This window comes from Dermacentor andersoni, chromosome 4, assembly GCF_023375885.2.
Source record: "Dermacentor andersoni chromosome 4, qqDerAnde1_hic_scaffold, whole genome shotgun sequence".
NCBI classification, from domain to species: Eukaryota; Metazoa; Arthropoda; class Arachnida; order Ixodida; family Ixodidae; genus Dermacentor; species Dermacentor andersoni.
The window spans coordinates 94699098-94723568 of record NC_092817.1 but is presented as its reverse complement, the minus strand read 5'-3'; the positions used below and the strand labels follow the sequence as shown (position 1 = coordinate 94723568).

The window sequence follows — 24471 nt, the reverse complement described above, 5'->3', positions numbered from 1 at the left end:
CTCTGTAGCTAACAAAGCTTCTTTTCATTTGCCTATGCATTGTAGGTCCTGTTCCTGCGAGACAATTCTTCCCAGTACTCGAATTCTAGGCAGGAGTGGCAATGCTTTGGCCAGAGAAATTGTGGAGGCATATATCATATTAGAAAGAAACTGCCTCTATTAGCGATACGTCGGTTGTTTTGAATAGCAAAGAAAAGCAGTTTTTAGAAATGATGCTGCAATCTATACGCTTCTTGATATGATGCATTGGTTGGCTTGATTCCGTACTGCCCACTTCACCGATCCTCGTTGTTGGTATGTGCCCATGGTGTGAAAATCATCATTATAATCAGCACGTGATGACCATTTGAAAGAGCTAGTTCGCATTGGCACGAGAGAAACATGTGCATTTGTGGCCTAAATAAGAAAAAGTTTGAAGACTAATGTTCAGAACATTGAGCTGCTGCGCTAGCAGCCCAACGTTCGAATCACGGTAATGGAAGTTTTGCTTTAAAAAAATGGATGGAAACTGCAACCACATCCAGCTACATAAATGCAATTGCTTTGAAGGCAGTTTAGGTCACCCTGGCATACCAAAACAAAAATTCAAGGGCTGCCAAAACAAGAATGCAAGGAGTAACACCTAATGCTGCACCTCCAAATGAATCAACAGCACAGTAAAAAGGATGTGTCAAGACAGCTGCAAGCTGCCGTCCTGCTGCAACATGGAAGGCTACTTAGTAATAAGCAATGGTGATGGGGCAGCACTCTGATGTGAATTATTTCAACATATAAACCTTTATTTTTTAACTCTCCACAAGTCTGTGCAAGCTGAAAGAAAGGGAACACAACACAAGCGGAAAGAATAAAAAGCACAGTAGGAAAACAAATCTGTACAAATGCTCTTGTTTACAAACTGGGAAAATTGCAGCTCTGCGCCAATCTGCACCTTCACACATAGCATGTGTGCATTCCAAACAAATGCCTTGCAATTTATTTTGATAGGCCATTACTTTGACTGGTAAGTGGGGGCTCACTTAATCATCATTAAAAGCCAAGACCTTAAGCAATGATGCAACACCACCGTGCATACATTTGCCAAAGTGAAGCCTAACATGCCATAAATTATACACTGCACAGCGCAGGTCGATGGAGTATAGTATGTTAAAGAGAAACACAAGAAGTGCATGCCAAACTATAAAAAATAAATGAGTGCAACATTACAAAGAACAGAAACTGATGTTAAACCTAACTTGCTCCAGCTGCTACAGAAATGTAGTTCACTCATTTAAAATTATAACAGCATGAGAGACAGGGACAAACGAGGAAAGAGAGACACAGCGCTGCCGCGCGTCTTTCTTCGATTGTCCGTCTCTTGCTCTGTTCTTATTTTAACATGAACCACCAGCATGTCCAAGTCTCTACCCTTCGGTACTTGTATTTGTTCTCAAATGTCAAAATCAAACTTGTATACATTATTTCGGCAGTGATGGAACTGAACTATGACAGTGATACAGTGCATAATGACAAAGAATTTTCTACAGCGTAGTTATACGAAATACAGGAGCTCTATGCTGATGCCCAGTTGCACAAAATTTGCATCTCTTAGTGCTTGTACTGCTAACAGGCTTAGCACTGGTGCAGAATGCTTTGCAAGGCCAGACTTGCACGATAGTTCAAGAGCCAAGCACAATTCTTGTGCTATTAACCTTATATTAACTTATGAAATAGACACTGCAGCAGCAGCAACTGAAGTCTTGGACTTGAGGTGGACACATCTGCAGATTGTATTTGGTGTCAAAACTGAGTGGGATAGTAAATAGGGGCAAACTTTTACCATGAGTGTTTTTATTAAGTAAATGATCTTCCTAAATCGTAAGGGAAATAAACGTGTATAATGTTTACTGAAGCCAACAGAAACCTTTTTCATTGACAAAGGGAAGCAAATTTGACGCAAGTCCACTAAGCTTCTCTTTGCGCTCAGCCCAGCTCAGCATGTTTTCGTTATTGGTTTTAGGAAGTTTAGAAACGCAATAACAATGACAAAATGTTTAAGCATGCTGTAACCATAACAACAAGAATTTAAATATAGCACAGCCTAATTTTCAAGCAGTGAGCTATTTTTCTACAATTGGGCCCCACCCCCAAGTTGGAGTATGATCTTTCCTATACAAACTCGCAAAACTCGCCTACACAAGTTTCTACAAGGCAAGATGTGTTAATTTAGTCTGATCACCTTGCCACAGCTTCGAAATAAAATCTTGCACATCTTGGGTGCACAGTGTATTGCTTCATTAAAAAATAGGCACCTAAAAATAGCACCACATCCTTGCACTAATCATGTGGTGAGAGAGAGGAAATGATGTTGACAAAATAGAAAGCAGGAGCAAGCAATTTTCATAAAGTGGCACAAGCCACAACTGTGTTGTGTAGAGCAGTCGAGTGCCACATTGCTCTTCAGCAAAAAATCTGATAGCAGACAGTGGCTGCTAGCCGCACATGGCACACGAGGCCACATATACACAAGGGCAAAAGTACTTCAAGGCCAATTAGCCACTGCTTCATATCGATTGCTCTGCTCTGCTGTTCTAGTGTCCTATGCAAGGTCTTCATGCACTGTACATCAATGTTGCAAGACAAGAAGGCACACAACTTGCCTTCTGCTGAATCACAAGTACAACATGATGGCTTCCAAGCACTTCATAAAAGTCGACGACAATCTTTAACGAAACCCAATCGCCCCGGGATTTACCTGTAAGTGGACACTATGCACTGCGACACCTCCGACAGGTGGGGAGATGCACAAGTAGCCACATTTAACATGCTTGAGTGAAGCTCGAGAGGTGTGTACACAGAAATTAAAAATTGCGCCAGACATATACTTGGAGGAGAAACTTTTAGAATTAAGCAAACCGGCGTGATACCAGTCGGACTTCTACAACACTGGCAGCTGCTGCAGCTTCTTCAGCCAAATGCCCCTCAAAAAGAGTGGCAAACTGTGCCAGTTTCCTCAAAAACTCCCTTTGTAACTGCTTTGACACATACTTCAGAAATTGTCAGCATGGTGGCATCGGCTCTTCATCTTCCTCCCCAAGTTATGTAGCAATGGCTGTCAACACCCTCCTTTTTTCCACAAATATTTTTTGGTACTGATTTCCTTACTGCATTTGAAAACTATCAAGCTACATGACCAATGTAAAGGGCCATGCAGGGATTGCAGGTGATCTGTTTTCTAGCTGATGCATACCACAAAGTACAGGGTTGCCCACTATTAGAGGAAACACCTAGTCAATACATAGCCCAATATAGCTTAAAAGTTTTATTGACTTACGAAAGGCTAAACAGAAATTATAACAAATTGAATATTAATAAAAATATATATAACAAGAATTCATATTAATTAAAAAATATAACAAGAAATCCAGCAGACAGATGTCTGCTGGCTTTCTTGTTATACCTAACATGCTATCATTAGTAGTGGAATACTAACAATGTGTTCCTTGTAAAAGTGGACAAGCCTGTATTTGTGGTTCAGCACATGCATCATCAGGTGAACAAACTGGACGCAAAATGCTCCTACAACCAACTAGTACTCTTCTGCACTGAGCTGCTCGGGAGGAGATGGACTTCAAAAGAAGAAAGGCATAAATTATGCCTTCAAGGGAGAGGAAACTGAAGTGTGATCTAATGGTCGCAGATGTGTTTTAAGAATGATGAATAGTGATGATAGAAGTACCATGGCAGCTAGTGACGGCAAATGACGCAGTTCGTGGGAAAGCCCCGAAAAACAACATACACACACACACACAAGCACTCTCAATGAATACGGCTCAGCTCTTCAATGATTTTGATGAGGTCGTCCACACCAGCATCCCTCTTCATGCCACTGCCGTCGTCCATCTGTGAGCAAGAAGAAGCTATCACTGAAGTCTCAAAATGAAGTAGTACTACAGTACCAAAAAGGCACTTCAGGCACTGTCAAACATTCAGAAACAAGTAAGCTACTGAAATACATTAGGACACTGTAGAAATAACTATGCATGTACAGTAGAACCTCATTGATACAACATTTGTGACTGAGAACACAACAAATAATCCAATACAGTTATGCCTTCTTTTTTACCAGTTAATACACCCCCGACAAACATGTTATTTCGGCCACAACATTCAGTAAGCCAACAAACTGCATTCGTATGATACACTTTCAGGCCACTAGATCCCATGTAAACAATAACAAGTGTGAGGCACGCACAATCAAGATCAGTAGGCCCCTACGATCAGTAGGCCCCTGTTGGGTTGGCTTCCCTGCAGTGCGTGCCCACCAGTGTCACATGAAAATGTTGCCATGCACTCTGCTTTTCACTCCTGTAACAGCCAATTTCCTCACGGGCCTTCGCACGTTGCCATTACCAGCTATCGCTGCCAACCAATTGCGAGATGCAACTTTGCCTATCTGGTTCATAGCGCATGGCATAGTGTCATTGTACGCATACTGCATGCTTTTAATAGGCGATAACCCAAACACACTGCTGTCTTCTGCTGCAGGTGACGCAAAGTCAATGTCAAGTTTTGCGCTGGCACCATCATGGCATCGTATCATGGCATTGCCAACCAGCTCGATTTCATTTCGGTTTCCCATCACCGTCTTAAAACGACAACATGTGTCTCGAGTCACTCAGGGCCCATGAGCTCAACATGCATCAGCATCTTGTGTCACAACAATTCTCGCCGAGCGGCCACACGAAAACTTCCTGCTAAAATGCTCGACCTGAAGAAGCTGCTGACCCAGGCCAAATTCAAGGAGCGTGAACGTAAGCTTGCTGACTGTAGCGGGGCAGGTGCTACAGTGTGCCCAGTTTGGTGGCGCTTCTATGCTTTGGTATTTGGAAACCGTGACCGGGTTCAGAGTGTTCATTATAACAGAAGGCCAATAAATGCACTGAAATGTGGTCGTTATAGTTGATAGATTGTTATATCTGGGTTTGTCAGAAGTGGATTCGACTTATGTCGCTATAAATGGACCAGTCGATAAGGATGCTCAGGTTGTTTCATGAGCCCAAAGAAAGTGTTCTCAAATTGCCTCTGACTCTCTCTGAACTTTTTCAAAACTTATTGCATTCATTCGAATGCAGAATGTGTGGCAAGATCAACTTGGGACAGCTGGTGTTAAGAGAGCTTCCAGAGGTGGGATTTCACATCACAGCAGCACAGTGAACGTCATCGGCCTCATTCCAACCTACAAGCTCACCTGAATTCCTTGAACAACCTCCTGCATCTTGTCCCGACTGAGGTCAAGAAAGCTCTCGATGAGGTCGCCATCTATAAAACCTATCGCCTGTTCTGTCTTCCTCTCCGTTGAAAACGACCGCCAGGTGCACAGAAAACTGTCAAGGAAGCTTTTCCAATGATGACACAAGCACAAAAACTCATCTACCTTGACACAGGGCCAACTCACTAACATGCATCAATTTTTTAAAAGCGAAGCTTTTCTCTGTGACCCTCCCCAGGTTTGGTGACCGTGGGTGCTGCGACCTGGCTGTTTCCTTGTCGAATAGGCCAACCAATCACAGAGGAGTATGAGCGCCGAACAAGCCTCTGGGTTCCTTGCACCCCCACAAGATGGGGCTTGCCTCCGCACATCCACGGCGCTGGCATTGCAGGGGAAAAAAATTTAAAAAAGAACCAGAAAGATTACCTTCATGCATCCGTGGCTGCACAGTAATGCTTCTTGCGGATAGAATAGATTCGAACTGCACAACATAAGTATGCGTATGCTGCCTCTGAAACCATGATGCGTTCAAGGCATCCGTCGGACTTGCTAGTGGTCAGCAACTCTGCTTAACAAAAACCTCGGTATAATTTTCATGTGCCCGTGCGTGCGCGTGCATGCACGTGCGTGTGTATGTGTACTTGTGTTACAACTCTTTATGCAATCACACAAAGCTCCGCTGAATGTAGACTGTTTTATTGGCGAGGAGGAATGCAGCCTTGAACCAGAGCGCCGTGCCGCTCTCCTCCTTGCACTGGTATGTACAGATTCAGTTTTCTCCCTGTGGCAGCTTGGAAAGGTAGTGGTTCAATTGTGAATTAGTGCGAGTCTAACGTGTTCTGTCAGGGATTTCAGCAATGTTAGGTGACTCAAGGTTGACGGGCTACCACTCTGCTGTATTCGGCTGTAAAAATAACTTTCGGAAACCAGCGTGAAGTGCATCTTCAGCCGCAGCAACTTCGCGGACACTACCGCTGCGATAGCAGACAAGCGTCTGCTGTGTATCGCCAGCATAAACAAAAAAGACTTGACGCCATTGTGTGTCTGTTTGGAAGGTTTTGTTTCTAATGAGCACATGGCGACGAACTTGGAACTCGGCACCCATGATCAAACTGGGATATGAAAGAAAGGCGCACATTCGAGACGGTCAACTAGTGCGAATGGAAGAAGTTAAGTATTTCTTCGTGCACGCACATTAAACTTATTCTGTTCAAACATGTTCTAAGATTATCACGCTTGGCAAGCAACATTCTGGCAGAGGTTGACCAAGGACGTATTATGAAAACAGTATGTGACTAAGAAATGAAGGTGTGTTCTTTTCCATTCTGTAACCAAAGCCACGCCTACTGTGTGCCGGCCGGCCCTAGCTCACATGGGCTCTCCCGTGCTTCCGAATCTCGCCGGCAAGCTGTCGACACCGCTCATCGCGCCTGTATTACTGCACAAAAGAAATCTGCTGCTACAAAGAGTAGTTCTTTGTTTTTCAACTTTCTTGAGTAGGCGAGGTGTTCTTGCACGTACAGGCACCATTTGAGATCTAAGAGTGCACATAATCTTTCAACATGTCGTGTGCGTCTGGTTGATCATGGCATATTCACGGCCACTGTCACCAGCTCATTTTATCCATGTTAGCCGCCCTTTCGATCGAGTTATTTTACAGTTCTTTATTTTGTAAAGCTCGATGCCTGGGTTCCAGATAAACAATGTTTAGAAAATCGTACTACGAAAATTTTAGGAGCACGAAAGCTAGCAAAACGTGTTTCCTTGGAGCTTCGCAGTAATCTGGTTTGGAATGTACGCTTGTGCGGCGCACCGCATGACACATTGAGACACCTCTGATTGTTGTCACCTGAGTGATACCTAAATAGAGTTCAAGGCTAGACATACAATAATAACACGTTACATGTACACGTTATATATCGACAACGTTCAGACTTGACTCGCCTCCTATTTCGATTGTGGCCAGAGCTGTGGGAGTGCCTCTAGGCCCGTTGCGACTCAATATTGTGGCTATATCGAAGCTAGAATCTATGTGACGAAACGCTAAGAAGTTTCCCAATCCAAGAAACTTGTTGACACCTCTCGGGGAAGCGCAAAAACTTATAACTCATCATCAACAGCACGCTCGCCGTGCACCCTCCAGCGCAATCCCACATACCAGCATGGCGCTGGACGATAGACGGTGCTGTGATTGCAAAATGGCAACACCCTGAATAAATCGGTCCATAGATTCCAACTTGTTGAATCTACTGCAATTTTTTAAGAGACAGAAAGTCTGGTGATCTTCAGCTGGCAAAACAAAGCGACACAATAACAGTCAAGTGCCTCTACAACGAAATGACGTGTATAACAAAGGAATAATTCTGTCCCAGTTCTACTGTGAGCTATGCGGCGCGTGACCTTTATGATGAAGTGACCTGTACAGTAAATGATTTCAGAAGCCCCAAACACTCCCTTATAAAGGTGTTGAACTGTACGAAGGTTGGTGTCAATCATTCTACACGTTTGAAAAGCTTATGCTGCTACATTAATAACACAATAGAATTCAGTTCCTGTGACTCCCACAACTATAAACAGCATGCGTGAATGAACAAAGCACATGGGTGTCAGCAACTGCCGTTAAGACCATGATACGGTTGTCCGACTATTCTCAGTTTATCATTGTAACTGAGAGTAGAGGGCCCAGTATGGTTATACGCACAAAAAAAACAGGGCTCTCGCACACATTTTAACTCAAAATTTCAATATGAAATAGCTGCTTCTAATCCCCTCCTACCAACAGTGACTGTTTGACACTGTGTGACATCACAAAATCGGGGGCCACTACTGTGTAGTCTACACTGAAACAGTGCAGGACCACATCAAACGTCTTGCTCCACATGCTCTGGTATCCAATGGCGCAGCAGCAAACCACCAGAGACACAGGCAAAAACAAAACGATGCATTGTGGCCATGACATATTTCTAGATACTGCAATCACTTCCAGTGTTCGCAGTACACACGAATCATGGCCTTCGAGACCAGCTTTTGTTGCCCAAAAATGCCGTTTCTGGGTGTGTCAATGCATTGTGTCACCACTTAGCGTAGCCAAAGTGCTGTACAGTTCAACTAAAATTTAAATGCAACTTTTCTATCACACCGAATGCGCTCAAATTTTGCCAGCCTGCTGTGGGATGCATACAGTTTAACATGAAATGCACAATTCACGCTCAAAAATTTCATCTCATGGCCCCTTTAAACAAGATGAAGCATAGACACATTTAGCTACCATAGTGATCTAGAGAAACAGTTATAGTGGGTGCCAAGAAGTTGCAGCAACTTTAAGGCACTGGTCCATCCTTCCAACAAGGTAGACTATTTCAAGTTAGCAGTCTGACCATTTGAAACTTGCCGTATTCACTCAAATCTAATGCGCACTTTTTTACTGATAAAACGGGTCCAAAAATTTCGTGTGCATTAGAATCGAGTACGACCCTAAATCTGTGTTACTGTATCGCCAGTGGCATTTCAAGATGTCCACCTCAGACACGCTTAGAGCCTAGCTGCCGTAGCTTCCTCCATGTGCTGTAGTACGTGTGCTTAGGCCACGGTATAAGAACAGGCACTTCGACGGATGTGCGCGGTGCATTCACTAATGTTCGGCCACCACTAGGAGGTGCTCGCGACTAGGGAGTTGTAGGGGGCTGGTGCGCCCAGGTCCAGACATTCCCTGGCCACCATGGTGGGAGCATGCTTTGCAGCCTGTGTTTATAATAACTTTAGAGTGCCTGCTACTGTATTTTGCGACAAACCTTAAACAACTGTCTTTGTGTTACAATATCTTAAAATGTGATTTACGATTGCTGAGGTGCTTTGTTATCTTTTCTAAACAAAAGCATATAGTATTTCTCTCAGTCAGCAGTCACAGCTCATCTCTTGCTGAATCCACTAGTAACCTAATTTACTTTCGTTACTTCTGCTTCAACAAACCGTCGCTACTATTATTCACAATATGCGGCATTCCTTTCATTTCATATGAAGCAGTGTTCTGAAGAGTGCTGCGTATGATTAGTTTCTGAATAAATAGAAGTACCTCCACCTAATAAAGTAAGTTAATGTTCATATATTTCACTGTTTATACTCAAATAAAAATGATGCATCGCACGTTTCGCATAAGATTCTATGCAGAAGTTGCAAATTCTAGAAGACACGAATTGAGAGACAGCTAATTCCTTATAAACCATGCTGCCGTGGAATCCATGGTATCAATGTGCGTACTCTTGAATGAATTATTCTAAACTTAGAAAAAAATTAATTTGGGAAACTTGGTTGCCAACACCACACTCTGATTAGGATGTACACCGTAGCGAATGACTCCGGTATTATTTATGTCCACCTGGGCTTTTTTGACGTGCAACTTAGCCACATTTCTCAAATTTGCTCTTGTGGACGTGCTGACAATAACAAATTTATTGTGCACTGCTTCATTACAGGGAAACAGCAAAAAAAAAAAAAAAGCCAGACAAGAAAGACAAACAGGAAAACGACTGTCCGTCTTGTCCAAATTCTTTTCACGCTGTTTCCCCGTAATGAAGCGTTACCAACAAGCTCAGGGTCAGACCCTTTTAAATTTGATTGTGCACTCATGTCAACAAACTTATGACATACTTCAAGTTGCAGTGCTTCTCCCACCCATGCTCTCCTGGTTGCAGGACTTGGTGCCCACATTCGAGAGCATCTTGCGAACCATGCAGTCAACTCTTTTCACTGAACATGGAAACTGCCTTTGCACATGCAAAACCTGCTGTTGCAGTCTGGTGCGAATCACTTCTAGCCTAGAATCCGTCTCCACTAGGCAATGTCGCAGCTCGAGATGCAGACCACCCTTCCCTCTCTTGCGATCCAGACTGTTCGTCTGAATTTTTAAGCGCTTATCAAGAACGACGATGATAGATTGCTCAATTCCGAAGCAAACATTGCTAAACAAATAGCTTATTGTCTGCCTGCGGCACTTGTCGTTGATCGCTTCTAACGATCGACACATGCCGTCTGGCCGTCTGCTAGAGTATGTGGTGCGACTGAACTGTCAGTCATTATCATCTGTTACGGCGCCCAAGGGATTCGACCGATTACAGTGAAGGGTAGGAACAGTGAAAAAATGTGTTTTAATTTCCTTCAACGCACTTTGCGTACAGTTACAATTGCTTACACATTCAAATTTTCCCGTTTGTTCAGCCTCCTAACATGTGTTGCCATGCAGCGGTGCAGACGTGCAACACCACCAATAGTGAGATGCCTTTTTTACCAGCGGCCCCAGCGTCGTCTGAGAACCTATTCTTCTAACACCATGGCTTAGGTTGGTCCACCGTCAGTCTTCCCGTTTTCTGTGTTTGCTCTATTATCATGGAAGTGCCGACTGCGAAGACACGCCGAGTGTTCATCACGATGGCGCAATTAAAAGGAAAGTGATCAAGTGTGCTTAGACAGGCGGAAATCTGGCCGCATCACGGGTGCTCTGAGTTCCTGAAACTTGCATGCGCGACTGGTGAAAACAGGAGAGGGGTTCTACTCCGGCAGCTGCTGTGGAGGCACATCGCGCTATGTTCTCGTTGCTTAGTTCACACTGAAGTGAGAGGCCGCACAAAAGTCAATTCGCTTGCTCCTGCTACTGCCCTTTCTCACTCCGGTGTTCTGATAAAAGTTTCTGCGGTCGTTGAGTGAGACGCGTTCAGGTTTGCTTGTGCACGCGTGACACCATGCTTGATTTAGTTAGTAAGCGAATGTTTAACACTTTGCACGGCCAATAAAACCCCTTACTTTTCGTATAGCTGTTTACCATAATTACTCGCATAATGATCGCACTTTTGTGTAAAAAAAAGAAGAAAAAAACTGACGCGAATTCAAGAGTGCGATCATTACGAGAGTTAAATTTCCCGCAAAAAAAAAAAATATATATATTTTTCACCAAAACAAAAAAGGTGGCCGATGGAGCAAGCCGAACGCGATTTTTCTTCTTCTTGCGAGTACATTACGTGCATTAAAACAGTTTCTTCCATATCAGTAATGAATAATATCGTTCATAACGGCAAGTTAGTGGCAATAACATAGCCATGTCCACTTTGAGGAGACAGAAACAGATGGGTGCACTTAGCTGCCAGTGACATAGGAACACATGGCAGGCATGCTGCGGAAACTGCGGCATCTGTCTTCACTACTATCCTAATATGGCATGTTTCCGCTAAGGGTGGGCGAACATCTTAGCTGTGTTACAAGGGTCGGCGTATGAATAGGGTACACTTCTAACATATCAGTGTAAACGTGGCTGCTATTGTTGCTGCTCGAAAGGCGCCTTTTTTGTTGTTGCTGTTGTTGCCGTTGTTGTTGTTGATCACAACTATTATAAAGCTTACACATAATAAAGGCAAGTTTGGCTACAGCTTTTTTTTTTGTCATGGAAGTGTGGAAAGTGATGAAAGGAATGAAGTGGGGCATCTGCTTAAGAATGTTTGGTGCGTGCAGACCACTTGGTTTGTCTTGAAGAGTCGTTCGCATAGCATTCGACAGATGGTAAGCGCGATCATTATTAGCTAGACTTGGCACACGACATATCGCTGCAGCAAGTTCGGGGTGCGATCATTACATGGGAAACTTAAAAAAGCAAATTTTGACGAAAAAATTCAGGGGGGCGATCATTACGTGAGTGCGACCATTATGCGAGTAAATACGGTACTAATTTGCTATCGTAATAATCTATGCTTTGCGTTCCGGCGAAACTGCGACTTTCTTTGTTGTAACTTTAGGGTATTGGGAGTAAATCTTTGTTTTTCCAAATGAGAGAAAGTTGTATTTCTGTATGAAATAATGAGGTGCGCAGTACTGTAAAGGACTCTTTTTTTTTTTGTCATGGCAAAACGGGTGCATGTTACAATCGAGGGCGTTTGTTTTTTTGCCTTGGTTGGGTCATAGAATATGGGTGCGCGTTACAGTCGAGGGCACATTAGAATTGAGTTAATACAGTATCCCTGTTACAGTATTTATATAGCAGTTACCCTCAAGAGGTAAACCGAGTTGTTCAAGTGACAGTCAAATGTTATCCAGGCAAGTAAGTGCTGCAAGTGACATTAGTGGAGGACTGCAAGCATATTCTTCCTACCTTGTGCAGTTTTTCAAGAAAAACATCTCGCTTATTTGCCTAAATGCAGCATGATTGTAATTACAGTAACCTGTTCCCATCTACCACAGGGACTAAATTTAGCCAGGCAAAAGGATATAAGGCGTGGTCTATTTTTCCCACACTCTTGATCACTTTTGTAAGATTTTCTTGGACCTCAAGGAGGAAGTTGTAGAAGTCTGAAGGCAGCTGGGCCACAAGACCTAATGACAAAAAAGAAAAAGCAGCAGCAGTTATGCAGTTTAGAGAACGCACCAAACAGCAACCAGAAACCTAAGCTCAAAATGTTAAGTAGGTGCAAGCTGATAATCTGCATTTTCTGAGGTAACACGTAAACAGCTCCAGCCAGCGTCAAACAGGAAAATCAGCAAGGTTGACCAAATCTCAACATATTTAATTTTTAACAGTATCGCGCGACCATCGACCCGCGTGTTTGTCAGCACCTTATTATCACGGCACGGAGCGGTGAAATAGCGAAAGTAAGCGCACGTGTACACATGCGCGTATCTAGTTTGTTTCGCCGCTCAGTGCCGTTAATGAGGTGCTGACAAGCACGCGGGTCAATGGTCGCGCGATACTGTTAAAAATTGGCCGGGTGCACATGCGATCAGCATTTAAATAAATACTGTCACTATTGTGCATGAGTCACATTTGTTTCAAGGTAAGGGTGTCTTTCGGTACTTTTTCCATTGAAAAAGATTTTTTTCCTTTTTAGAATTCGTTAGTTGGGGGATCGACCTATATTCCGGTCCGACCTATAGTCCAGTTTTTACGGTAAGTACCAATAGCACATTGATTGAGTGATGGTGTTTTGCATCCCTAAGCCACTTCTGTCTATGAGGGATGCTGTAGTGGGTGCCTTTGAATTAATTTTAACCTCTAGGGGTTCTTTAACATCCACCAAAATCTCAGTATACGAGTGTTGTCAGCATAATACACTATGTTATGAATAAATCTGTTTAAAAAAATGTGCTCACAATGAGTAAGAAGCTTTCCAGCTTTAAGCGGGAGCACTGGTTTGATAAACAGCCACTCAACAAGCATGCAGAAAGAAGCATATTTAATCACACTTGCTGCACTGCGTGGGTAGCTGAGCTCCACGTATGTTGGAAGCTGTAGTATTTTGGCAGAGGATCCAGTTTCACGGTCTACCATTTAGCATTCATCTATGTCCTTTTGTGTCTTCCATCAGAGGCCTTGCCAGGGGTGGGTGGGAGGGGACACTGAGCAGCACACTGAGCAAAGGCTCAGGCAGTGCAAGGAATGACAGAACTGACATCTGTCAGGCTCGTATGTTGAGACACAAGGTTAAGCACAGATTTAAAGAGATTTTTGCAACTAGCAAGATAGCCAGTCTGTGTTCGCACCTTCAATTCAGTCTTCAAACTTGACCATCCTTTAACTCTTGCAACTACGGGCTTTTACTTCTCATAGCAGAGCAGTGTGCCATAATACATCACATTACATGACAGGAAGAGGAGCAAATGGGCAGGCAGAAAAATGTGAAGGAATGTAGACTCACCAATAGCTCCATGGATGGTGCCAAAAAGCACGGAGCCTTGTGTGGGCGAGGACGTCTCACCAGGATGCTGCATAACCAGCGAACCATGCCGGAAGACGTTGACGAACTCCCCAAGATGGAACTGCCCTACTTCTTGCAGGTGCTGCCGCTCTTCATCAGTTGTGGCCGCACTGATGACATGCACAGTGGAGGTGGGCATACTCAGACATCAAACAGCATACAAAAAATCCACAATACAGGCGAACCTAGACATAGTAACACCTAACACAAATATACCTTGGTTATATCCGATACCCATTATAAACATATTCATTCCGTGCTGATATTGGTAAGAAACACTTTAGATTTACTTCATCACATCAAGGTTTGACTGTACAACCCCCACGTCACGCAGAGACTGAGAAATAGTGGTGCGCCACTGTGACAGCACTACTCTAAATGCATACTTGTTAGCAAGCAAAGAATGCGCCCATTGTGGACACAGTGTAGGTGGTCTATATGACATTTACCTTTAAACCATTTCGAAAAGGAACAAAGTGGTTGGTGGCATAGATAGCATTCTTTACTGGGCAGCTTTGGCTGCTCTGGTTCAGCAGAAACACTAAACAGTAGCACTGATGCAAATTTGCATGCACAAACAGATGCCCACATATGGAGCAAATCAGTTCTGCAAAAATCAGCAAGGTGGAGGAACATTTGAGAAAGAAATTTGGTTGGATGACGATTTTTCCATTTCCACACAATGCCATTGTTTCATGAATATAATTCAAGCTTCTTTTGAGCAATTATCAGTTACAGAAAATACTCTAAGCTGCATTTAAAACTGCACTTAATCCACTACCTAAGATTTTTCATTTCCATTTTCAGGACTCAAAATGTGGCACGCTCAACTGCTAGAAAACTAAACCTTTCAGGAAAGCCAGCCCTTCAATGTTCTTGGGAAAATACAGATAAAACAGATTTTCTACCAATGATGCCGGCTTTGGTTAGGGTGCGGTGCGGATTAGTATTGGAAATGCATAGAAGCATGGTGGCCTCAGCAAACAACATAGCCATCAACAGGCGCACCTATTTGACCTGTCAATGCCCCCCCAAACCTATCACGATAGCCATCTACACCTATCTGCTCAAGAGTGTACTATGTAGTGTAGTGCGCAGTACCACTGAAAAGCATACAACACGCATTTAATGCGCAATGACCAGGTTTCTCCCAAGAAATATTTAGGAGGTGCCTATTTTGGCACTCTGAGCGAGGTACACAAGTGACTAAGCTTCTCTTTTCTTTCCCATTACAACCATTCTGCCATATTATATTTTGTAACTTCAAGTATTTTTCATTTTGGACGCTTTAATGAAACTAACACGAGCCAGCAATGAATCCTACTGTGATCACAAAACTTCATGAGGACAAAAAAATGCACAGCTCACCGCTCTCAAAATGTGCGCGGAACAAGCGCCTGCGATTCAAATCTGCATCAGCCAATAGGAGCGCTTCCTGTGTCCGCATGGCAGTAGTAACGAATCCTGACACATATTTTAAAATTTTCTTTTGCTTTATTTGCTCTATTTCTGCACTGCAAAATACGGTGCCATGGCTGTTCGAAGGTCAGATCTCTCCTCTTCATGATGGTTCCAAAATGGCAGCATTATGTCGATGGAAAGTCATGCTTCACGGTGCAATGACACCTCCCGACGACTGATTTCCTACCCGATTTTTGTCAGCAGCACACTAAAGAAGTGTGATTTTCTCAACTTCTAGGTCACTTTTATTCCTAACATTTGTCCACATGGTAGAAAAATGCCTGGGATTGCAAAAAAAGTCACCGACGATTACGATACTCCCTAATGCGAATTTTGAGCGCAGCTGCTTAGGTTTAGAGTTCACAATATATGGCACCAAAGAATTTGATTTGAACGACAGGGTCTTCTCGGCAGCAGCGCCTCTGCAGCAGCAGAGCAGTGCCTAAGCCTCTGCTCAGGCAGCTCGTTTAGCAGCAGCGGGACACGAAACAATCCCATCAGTTGCGTCGCTCACTGTTCCGAGAGAAAGCGTGGCTCGCGTGAAGTGCCTTCTCTAGTGGCGGCATCGCAAGCAACATAGCCCATGCTCAGTGGCTTATAATCCCACGCCAGTGGTGGAGGCGCTCACCGCATGCCTGCTCACGGCCGTGGATCATGTATTGTGCGGCACTTCACTTTCCTCCTCGCCCTTTCACCATACTCTTCCTCACTTTCCTCCCCATTCTTGTGCTGCGCCCTCCTGCTCTGCTGTCCTCTTTGCGCTCTCTTTGCTCTCGCTGTCTTTCAACCCTGCTGCACTCCGCGCTCGCTCTTTCATCCTTCATTGCGCTTACTCACTCAGTTACATCGATGCTCAATGCAGGAACAGGCGCCTAAGAGTTGCTCTCTAAAAAGAATTTGGAATCTTGACCAGTCAACTGGAGCAGTGGACAGTAAACCCGATGCAGTCAGCACCAAACAGAGCAATGGGGAGAACTGTGGCAATGACCCATATACACCGCTGTTCTCTGCTACCTCTGGGCGGGACGAGTCCAAGTGTGCACCACTTGAAGAGAATAGACCAGCATGCAGTCACCGTGTATACTCAACAAGCTATGTGCCACACTAGTGCACAATGTGCACGACCAGGAGTGGTGCGGGCACAAGGACAGCGCACTGCAGAGACACTCCCACAAAATGCAATGCTGTCTGGCGGCAAACATCCATACATCCTGGCAAACATGCAAGCACCCCAGCACAAGGATGGTGTGCGCATGGCTGTAAGTGCGATTGAGCGCATACGCAGTGTACCCTGCTTTAGAGGCAATCTGCCGCATGTGCAAACAGTGGGCATGCCGAGACAGCGTGGCATCATGCAAGCTGTCTTACGGCGCGTTCAGTATGTGGCAGTTCAGTAGTTGCGTAATCTCAAGTTTCGGTGACTCATTAGAGCGAGAGGCAGACGAAACATTTGCTCCCCGCTGCTGGCGCTTATCATGATAGCGTCGTCTCAGTTCAGGTGACGCTATCAGCCGCGGGGGCCAAGTGCACGCAGATGCGTGGCTGACTTTGCTTAATTCGTACTGCCGATATGAAAATATTCTCGACGTGGTGTGAAACCATATCATTTGTCGCTGACACCCAAATTCATCCAAATAAATTGTTTTCTCATTCAAATTTCCCTTTATTGATTGCCAGGTAATTCTGAAAACTCTGCAGCCCCCTTCTGTGTAAGAAAAATTGATCAGCGACTGTACTTATTTGCATAGCAGGTTGAATTTCAATCCAACGAAATTTCAATGTAACGAAGCAAATTGCCGGTTTTAACTATTTTGTTATATCGAAGTCTAACTGTACTAACACGCGGCATATAAATCGCACAGGAGGACCGGTCCTACAAGACATTAAGTTTTGATGAAGCGGTACCAAATCTCACTCAGTAGATTGTTATACAAACATGCACACTCACATTGGGGAAAGCTTGACAAGTTGATACACTGTCTGGTCTGCCACTGCACTTCGCTGTCTTTCAAAGTTTTGAAATGCTACTTGGCACTGGCCATGCTCTGTTGCACAGTTGTGTGAAAGAGGCAGAATTGTTTTTCACTGCTTTGGAAAAAGATATCTCTTATTGGATATTTTAGGTGACAATTACTATGGTGTTGCAAATGTGCATTTGCCAGTTCGTGCATGCTACGGTTTGGTACGTACTTATGTCATGTTCCTGCCAGGTACATAACGAGGTTCCTCAGTAGTAATTAGCACCTTTGCTTCACAGCAAACAGAGCCGCCCCAAAAGTAATATGAAAATTCCACTTTAGCGAGCACAAATATAAAATAAGGTCACTTCATTGCAATCTACGGTGTGTGTGTGTGTGTGTGTGTGTGTGTGTGTGTGTGTATATATATATATATATATATATATATATATATATATATATATATATATATATATACACATAGTAAGCTTCCCTAAGTCAGAAGCAAAAGCAGCTTATGAGGCAGAAGACATTTCCTTCGTGCAGAGAGTAGTATGCCTTTCGATACACAGAAGGAGCGTGAAAAATAGCCATAACTGTAAATAGACAATGATGAAATGATAGGTTGAGCTACTACGTATAGACACTAAACTGAACTCCATTTCACATTCACGTATCCTACCTGTCCTTCTGGCAAACAAACAAATTTGTCGTAGATTCTGCCCCGAGGAAAGTGTCATCATCCAAGATCTCCACAGAGGTCATCCAGTTGGTCTGGTAGTCTCTTGCAATCTGGAATTTAGTTTAGTCCATTAAGACACATATTATTACAGCTCACCCTTGGCAAAGAATTTCATACCTCCCATTTTTAATGTATAAGGGGTGAAAATACATTTTAAAGAAGACAGACACGTTGCAGTTTCTGTCGATTACTAAGTGCAACTAAATCCTAATCTTGTGTACACGACAATGTTCAGCCACTCAGCGTGGGAGCCTGAGGTCCTTATTGATGTGGAATGCACACTGCAGTAAACATCTTCAGAGTACAGAAGGAACACCAAACAGCCAAGTTATTGCAAAACAGGGCACATATATATTTTCCAACATGACACATGTTCATTTCAAAATGATCTTCTAATTAATCCCTTTGCATCTTCTAATATTAAAATGACATGGCACTAGCTTCCACTTTTACAAAGAAGAAGCAGATTATAAGCTGAAAACCTTCTAAAATGTATGTCTACCAAAAAGATGTGTCATTATGAAAGAAGTTGAAATATCTGGGCTGTATTAAGCAAGGATTCTTTTATAATGGTTCTATTTATCTTTTGTCACTCATCGCAGTGAGTGGCCGATACTGGTGATAAGGAAGGCGTGGTGTCATGCCAGCCAAAGAATAAGGGTGAAAAGAATCTAAAATAAAAAGAATCATAACAGTCAGACTGCAGGCCTGTATTACATTCACAGGATAGAAAAGTGGCTCAGTCATGTGACACGCATTCCTTTTCATACGGACAGGCAGGATATGATTTTCTTTGAAATGCTCCTTATACACAGTGCTACAGACACTACTGCAGCAGAGAGGTTATCACAAGCAGAAATATTACAAAAATCAGATGACCTTTGAAATGCATAGAAGCAAAGAAAGCCAGCAGTAGTCTTAAAGGCATGCAAGTCTTATAAGCCTGTAAGCAAGGGCTGTGTGCAATAAGTATCGGCATTCAAATGTACCCACTCACCTTCTAAATTATAATTATAGTTATAAGGGATGCTTTAGTTGGAGGCTTCAGATTAACTTGACCACCTGGGGCTCTTTGACATGCACCTAAATCTAAGTACACAAGCATTCTTGCCTCCTTTCTTCATGAAAATGAAGCCAGGAATCGAACCCTTAACCCCATGCACGCATTCACTGTGTTAAAAATGAACTATGATTCCACTCGCATGCAAAAAGCCACACGAACTAGGGCCAGAAGAGCTCGCAGTGCAAGCCATGGCACCATAGGCACCACAAAAAAGCAGCAGTCGTCGTACCTCCTCGAAGCTTCCCTCCAGGGGCTTGTACGCCAGCAAGGACATGGATCGCATGAGATCGCCGACGAGCACAAAGTCCCCCTTGGCACGCAAGTAGAGTGCCAGGATGTTGTTGAAGTGGCTGCATTCATTCCGCAGCTCCCTCTCCGCATTCCATTCAAACAGCCGCACTGTGCTGTTGATAGAGGCCAGAAGCTTGCCGTTGAACTCTAGCATGGAGTAAGGCGCTCCTTTGATCTCCTGCTCCGCTACCTGTTCCAGCTTGCCTGCACATTTATACAGGCATGAGCATAGAGATTCCTGAAAGATATGTACAAATGCATACAAAAAAGCAAAAGAAATATTCCACGAATACTTTTAGACAGGGGTGTGCGAATATTTGAATATTCAATTTAAAATCAAATAGCGAACGCTCCAGTAATTAGATTCAGAAATAAAATATCTAGCATTCTATTTCTTGATTACCGTATTTACTCGAATCTAACGCGCACTTTATTTCCGATAAAAGGGGTCCATCAATTGTGTGTGCGTTAGAATCGAGTACAACCCTAAATCTTGGTTAGACAGTGCGGCCACACTGTCAAGCCAGTTAGGCCAAATTGGAGCAGCATCATTGAGTGTAGGCAACTACAGTTAAGGTTTCATACCAAATCAATGCAGATATACTCACAGTGGTTGCAGAACTCTCCGAAAACCAACAAACTCATTCGCCAACAAAAGCGAGCATGTGGGATGACCATGTTCATGGCCGCCATCTTTGTGAAACACTGCTCAGGGACCCCTCATTCCAAGCATTGTCCATAGACTTTAGAGACCACTGTTTGCCTATCAATGACAGTCGAAAGCTGCAGACCCTGTTTACATGGATGGCAGATAGTTGTGGACGAAAAGAAATGGGGTGTGGGGAGGATGTCCCACTAACTTGCTGTGAGCCTCCCGATTTAAAAGTTCTACAGTCAGCGCCAACCGCGTTCAATGTATGGAGCACCGATGACCACGCAAAGTGGTGCTAAGTGACGTGATGTGCATAGCCCATTTTTGTCTGTCACGCAGATTTGCCTTAACGAGCTGACGATAACCCACAGAAACCACCTGTCATAAAGATAAAGAAACAAATTTTTTTCTGGAAGAAAACTGGAAAGCAAAACCTCCTAGGCAGTAGAAGATTTACATTAAGCATAGTATGACCCGCTCTTAAACTGAAAACCCCACTGGTATTTAGGACAACTTTGCTAGTTCTTCAGATTCGGACAGATAGCAGTACTTGATTCTGCTTGACAGACATCATATTGATAAAAAATATTTTCCAGACCTTTGTATGTGAACCGAGTTGTTACCAGACCTAGCATACTAATTTGGTGTTACCTTTAATAAGAGTAGAGCATACTATACATCTAGATTCCTAGGTACCTAAATTACTAATAGCTAGCAAGATTCTTGTTATGTAGTGCAAGTAGCCTCCTGAGCATGTGCAGCCCCATGTTTTGATGTGAAAGCATCAGATGGCTCATTAAGCGAAAAAGTTGCTGTGCAGCATCAGTAGCAGCCTAAATTCCCATTGGCTGCGACGCCACATATTGAGCATGCCTCGACGAAGTTCCCATTGGCTGCGTTGCCAAAGCACGAGGGTGCCTCGACGGAGCAGAGTGGGCAAAAGGCAACTCCTGCTGGTGCACTAGTACGCTAGGTGTTGTATGAGGGGAACGAGCATCGCTACGATGCCACGTCGCCCTCACTCTTGCTCTCGGATGCCTGTGATATTCACGCATTCCTTGTCCACACAAGCTCTCACCTGCGTTCTTCAACATGTGCCAAGCATCTCAATGCGTTCGCTTGCCCGCAAGGAGTTCACAACTCAGGACATTAATGCTTTCGCATTCACAACTCATAATAGGTGCTTAGGTGCCCTCAGATATTTTCTGCGCAAAACTTGTAATATAAGAGCTTGTGCTAACGTTTCTGATATTCAATATTCGATTCAAAATCTAGTATTCAATATTCGCACACAAGCGGTGTGCCGATTCCTGCCACCATTAGGTTTGAAGGCTTTGCAGACGTTGACAGCATGGCTTTGTCGTGTGCCAAACTGATCGATGACGAAATAATTGAGCAAGTTCTCCCACCATCAAACAGTGACTCGGATGACGATGTGCCGTGTGCTCTGGAGCCTTCCACACGCGAATCTGACTCAATCCTTTGCACTCCTTGCATTGGTGTACAGCGAAACTCAAAACTGGCAGAAATACAAGCGGACTTGGTTGCACCTATTTACATTCCCCATGGAGCCAGAATTATCGGTCGTCCACTGTATGACGAAGTGTGTTTGTATACGATTTCAATATACAGCCGAATTTCAATAATTCCAACTTGACGGGGCCACAAAATTTGTTTGGATTAAAAGGAATTGTTGCTGAAGTACTTGTGCACCATACCATGATTCAGGAACGGTGCAAGTCGTCACGGCGTGCAAGCACACAGCGAGCGAGGACCACAGAACTGCCCGCACCAGCCAATGCTTGCTTCCCGATAACGGCAGAAAACGAAACTTCAGGGAGCAGGCTAAGCTCATCGAAGGTGAGGCCATTGAAGGTGAGACCATCGAAGGTGAGGGAGCTACAAGGGAGTTGAGAGGCAAGGCGAGGGGTGTGCAGCTACAAGAAGGGGCGGGAGGGAAGTGGATTTGCTTTCCTACCAGCTTGATGGACGGCGCTAATTACCTCTGCCACCTAAGCCCCCTTACTGCCTCCTAGGACTGCCACGGCGGAGTTGCCGAGGGCCGACTGGGCCTCCGCCGCTGCTTCCCTCTGCGTGCTCACGTACTTTTTCCTTCGTCTGCTGACAGATCGGTGCTGCATTTACACTCTTCGTCCTGCGTTCTTAACACATCATGTCTTTTTAAGATGAAGTTCTTGCCACTGGTCATAATCATGTTGGTGTTCTCCCTTCTGTTGTGGCGTCGCCGCGTGCAAAAGATAAGGAGAATAAGGTACCGAGTGTCACCTTCGCGAACTTGTATTAAGGGTCTGTCTTGTTGTGCAGAATTGGATGCGGTGCACTGTCTCCGACAACCTTTCCATTGGGACGTCTCAGTTTAGAGTCGTCATTGTAAAAAAAAAGTTGTAGTTTCGCTCAAAAGGCAAAGCACCCATTGCGATAGCCAGTTAGCGGACAGCTTTACGAAGCAAAGATAGTGCTTTTATCGGGCGTATAAACTTGTAAACATAGGTACACCAACTAAATTAACAAGCATGGTTTCACACGTGCACAAGTAAACGTGAACACATCTCCTTCAATGACTGCAGAAATGTGCTGTCAAAACACTTGCATGCGCGGCAGCAGTAGCGAGCGAAGTGACATTCCTGCTGTCTATCGCTTCAACGGAAAGTGAGTGCCGAGAACACGCAGCACACACAAAGCCACGAGCCACCGACGCACCCCCAAAGCAGATCGCTCTCAATATACGGCCGCATGCGCACAGCCACCACATGTGCACTTGCAGCCGGAGTACAGTGCCACCTGCCCTGCCGCTTCACAACGTTGGGTGCCTCGCACACAACGGAAGATGGTGTGCTTCCTCCCCACTCAGTCTCTTTCGGGCGAGATTGAGCCGCCAATCGTCAGCTCCCCTCACATGCTTTCACTTGCACATACAGCGTAGGGCATGCAGCAACGATGTTATTGCCGTTGTACTTTATACGGAGCGTCGCGCATGGCGTTGAGGGGTCTCTCCTAAACTTTTCCTCTATGGCGGGGTCAGAACAATGCTGGTGGGGGTGCCTGCACATGATTTGGCATGGCAAGCTGCTGAAAGCATTGCCGGAGCGCGGTATGTTTGAATTAACTGTCACAAATGCTTGTGCATTCGAATAACTAAACGTTTTTGCCCATTGGAATACGCATAACTGACGCAACGGTCAAATTCGAGCAAGCGGTCAAATGAATGAGCTACAAGCTGCTGCTTGCAAGCGCGCCTATCAAATCGTGCACCGTGCAACAAGAGCATGAGCTGAAGTGGAGCTGCACCATGTTCCGTATAAAGTCCAAGTGCAATAAGATCCTATCGCACCTCACGCATTGTGTGCTTTAAGTGCAAGTGAAGGTGTGCAAGCATGAGACGAGAAAGATGGCAACTTCAGGAGTGCCGCCTTCTCACGCGAGCAAGGACGAGGGGGGAGGGGGGAGCGAGCGAGCTCGCAGTAACTCAATCCAGCGCGTGCGAGAGGGTGGGGGCCGGGGTGGAGTTGGGGGGTGAGTTGGCACGTGCCTTGATTTCTGGCGCACATCTCGTCTGTGGCTGAGCAAGGCTGTAAGTGCAACTGAGCGCATGTGCAGCCACGCACCCTGCTTTAGAGGTACTAATCTGCCACGTGTGCAAAGAGTGGGCGTGCTGAGATGGTGTGGCACCATGTATGCTGTTTTCCTGTGCGTTCAGTATTGGAGAATGAGTAACCTCAAGTTTCGCTGACCCGTTGGAGAGAGAGGTAGACGAAGCATTCGCTACCCGCTACCAGAGCTTTTCATGATAGCGTGATCCCAGTGTGAGTGACGCTATCAGCCGCGGGGCATGCGAAAGCATGGCTGGCTTCACTTAATTCGTACAGCAGTGTGAAGATATCGTCGTGTACGTGGCATGAAATTGTATCATTCATCACCGACTTTCAAATTTATCAAAACAGTTTTCTCATTAATTTTTTTTTTTTTTTGATGGCTTGATACGTAACTCAGAAAATTGTGCAGTCCCTTTTCGTGTCAGAAAAATAGGTCGGCGACTGTACTTATTTGCATAAAAAGTCGAATTTCAATACAATGAAATTTCGATATAACGAAGCAAATTGCAGATTTTTGCCGACTTCATTGTATCGAGGTTTAACTGTACTACCAGCAAAGATCAAACGGTAGAGCGCCACATGGAACACAGATTTTGGTTATGGCTCTCTCTGGCAGCTGGCAATTATTTCTACACCTTTTCTTAGTTCTATTTTTAGTACTATAACTAAGCCCCACTATTTATGTCACCTAACGATAAAAACTCTTTCAA

The 24471-nt window shown here is 44.4% G+C and overlaps 1 protein-coding gene across 1 annotated transcript in view; it reads right to left on the bottom strand.

The window, feature by feature from the left end:
- Nucleotides 1-754: 754 nt before the first annotated feature.
- The window catches only part of pic (DNA damage-binding protein pic), a 58766-nt gene continuing 35049 nt past the window's right edge, over nucleotides 755-24471 (bottom strand). Inside the window, exons 17-22 of the mRNA XM_050183497.2 lie at nucleotides 19434-19699; nucleotides 18082-18191; nucleotides 13921-14090; nucleotides 12499-12601; nucleotides 5228-5351; nucleotides 755-3879 (exon numbers count right to left, since the gene is read on the bottom strand). Coding sequence (XP_050039454.1) covers nucleotides 3796-3879; nucleotides 5228-5351; nucleotides 12499-12601; nucleotides 13921-14090; nucleotides 18082-18191; nucleotides 19434-19699 — 857 coding nt within the window. The 3' untranslated portion in view covers nucleotides 755-3795. The remainder of the gene's footprint in view (nucleotides 3880-5227; nucleotides 5352-12498; nucleotides 12602-13920; nucleotides 14091-18081; nucleotides 18192-19433; nucleotides 19700-24471) is intronic.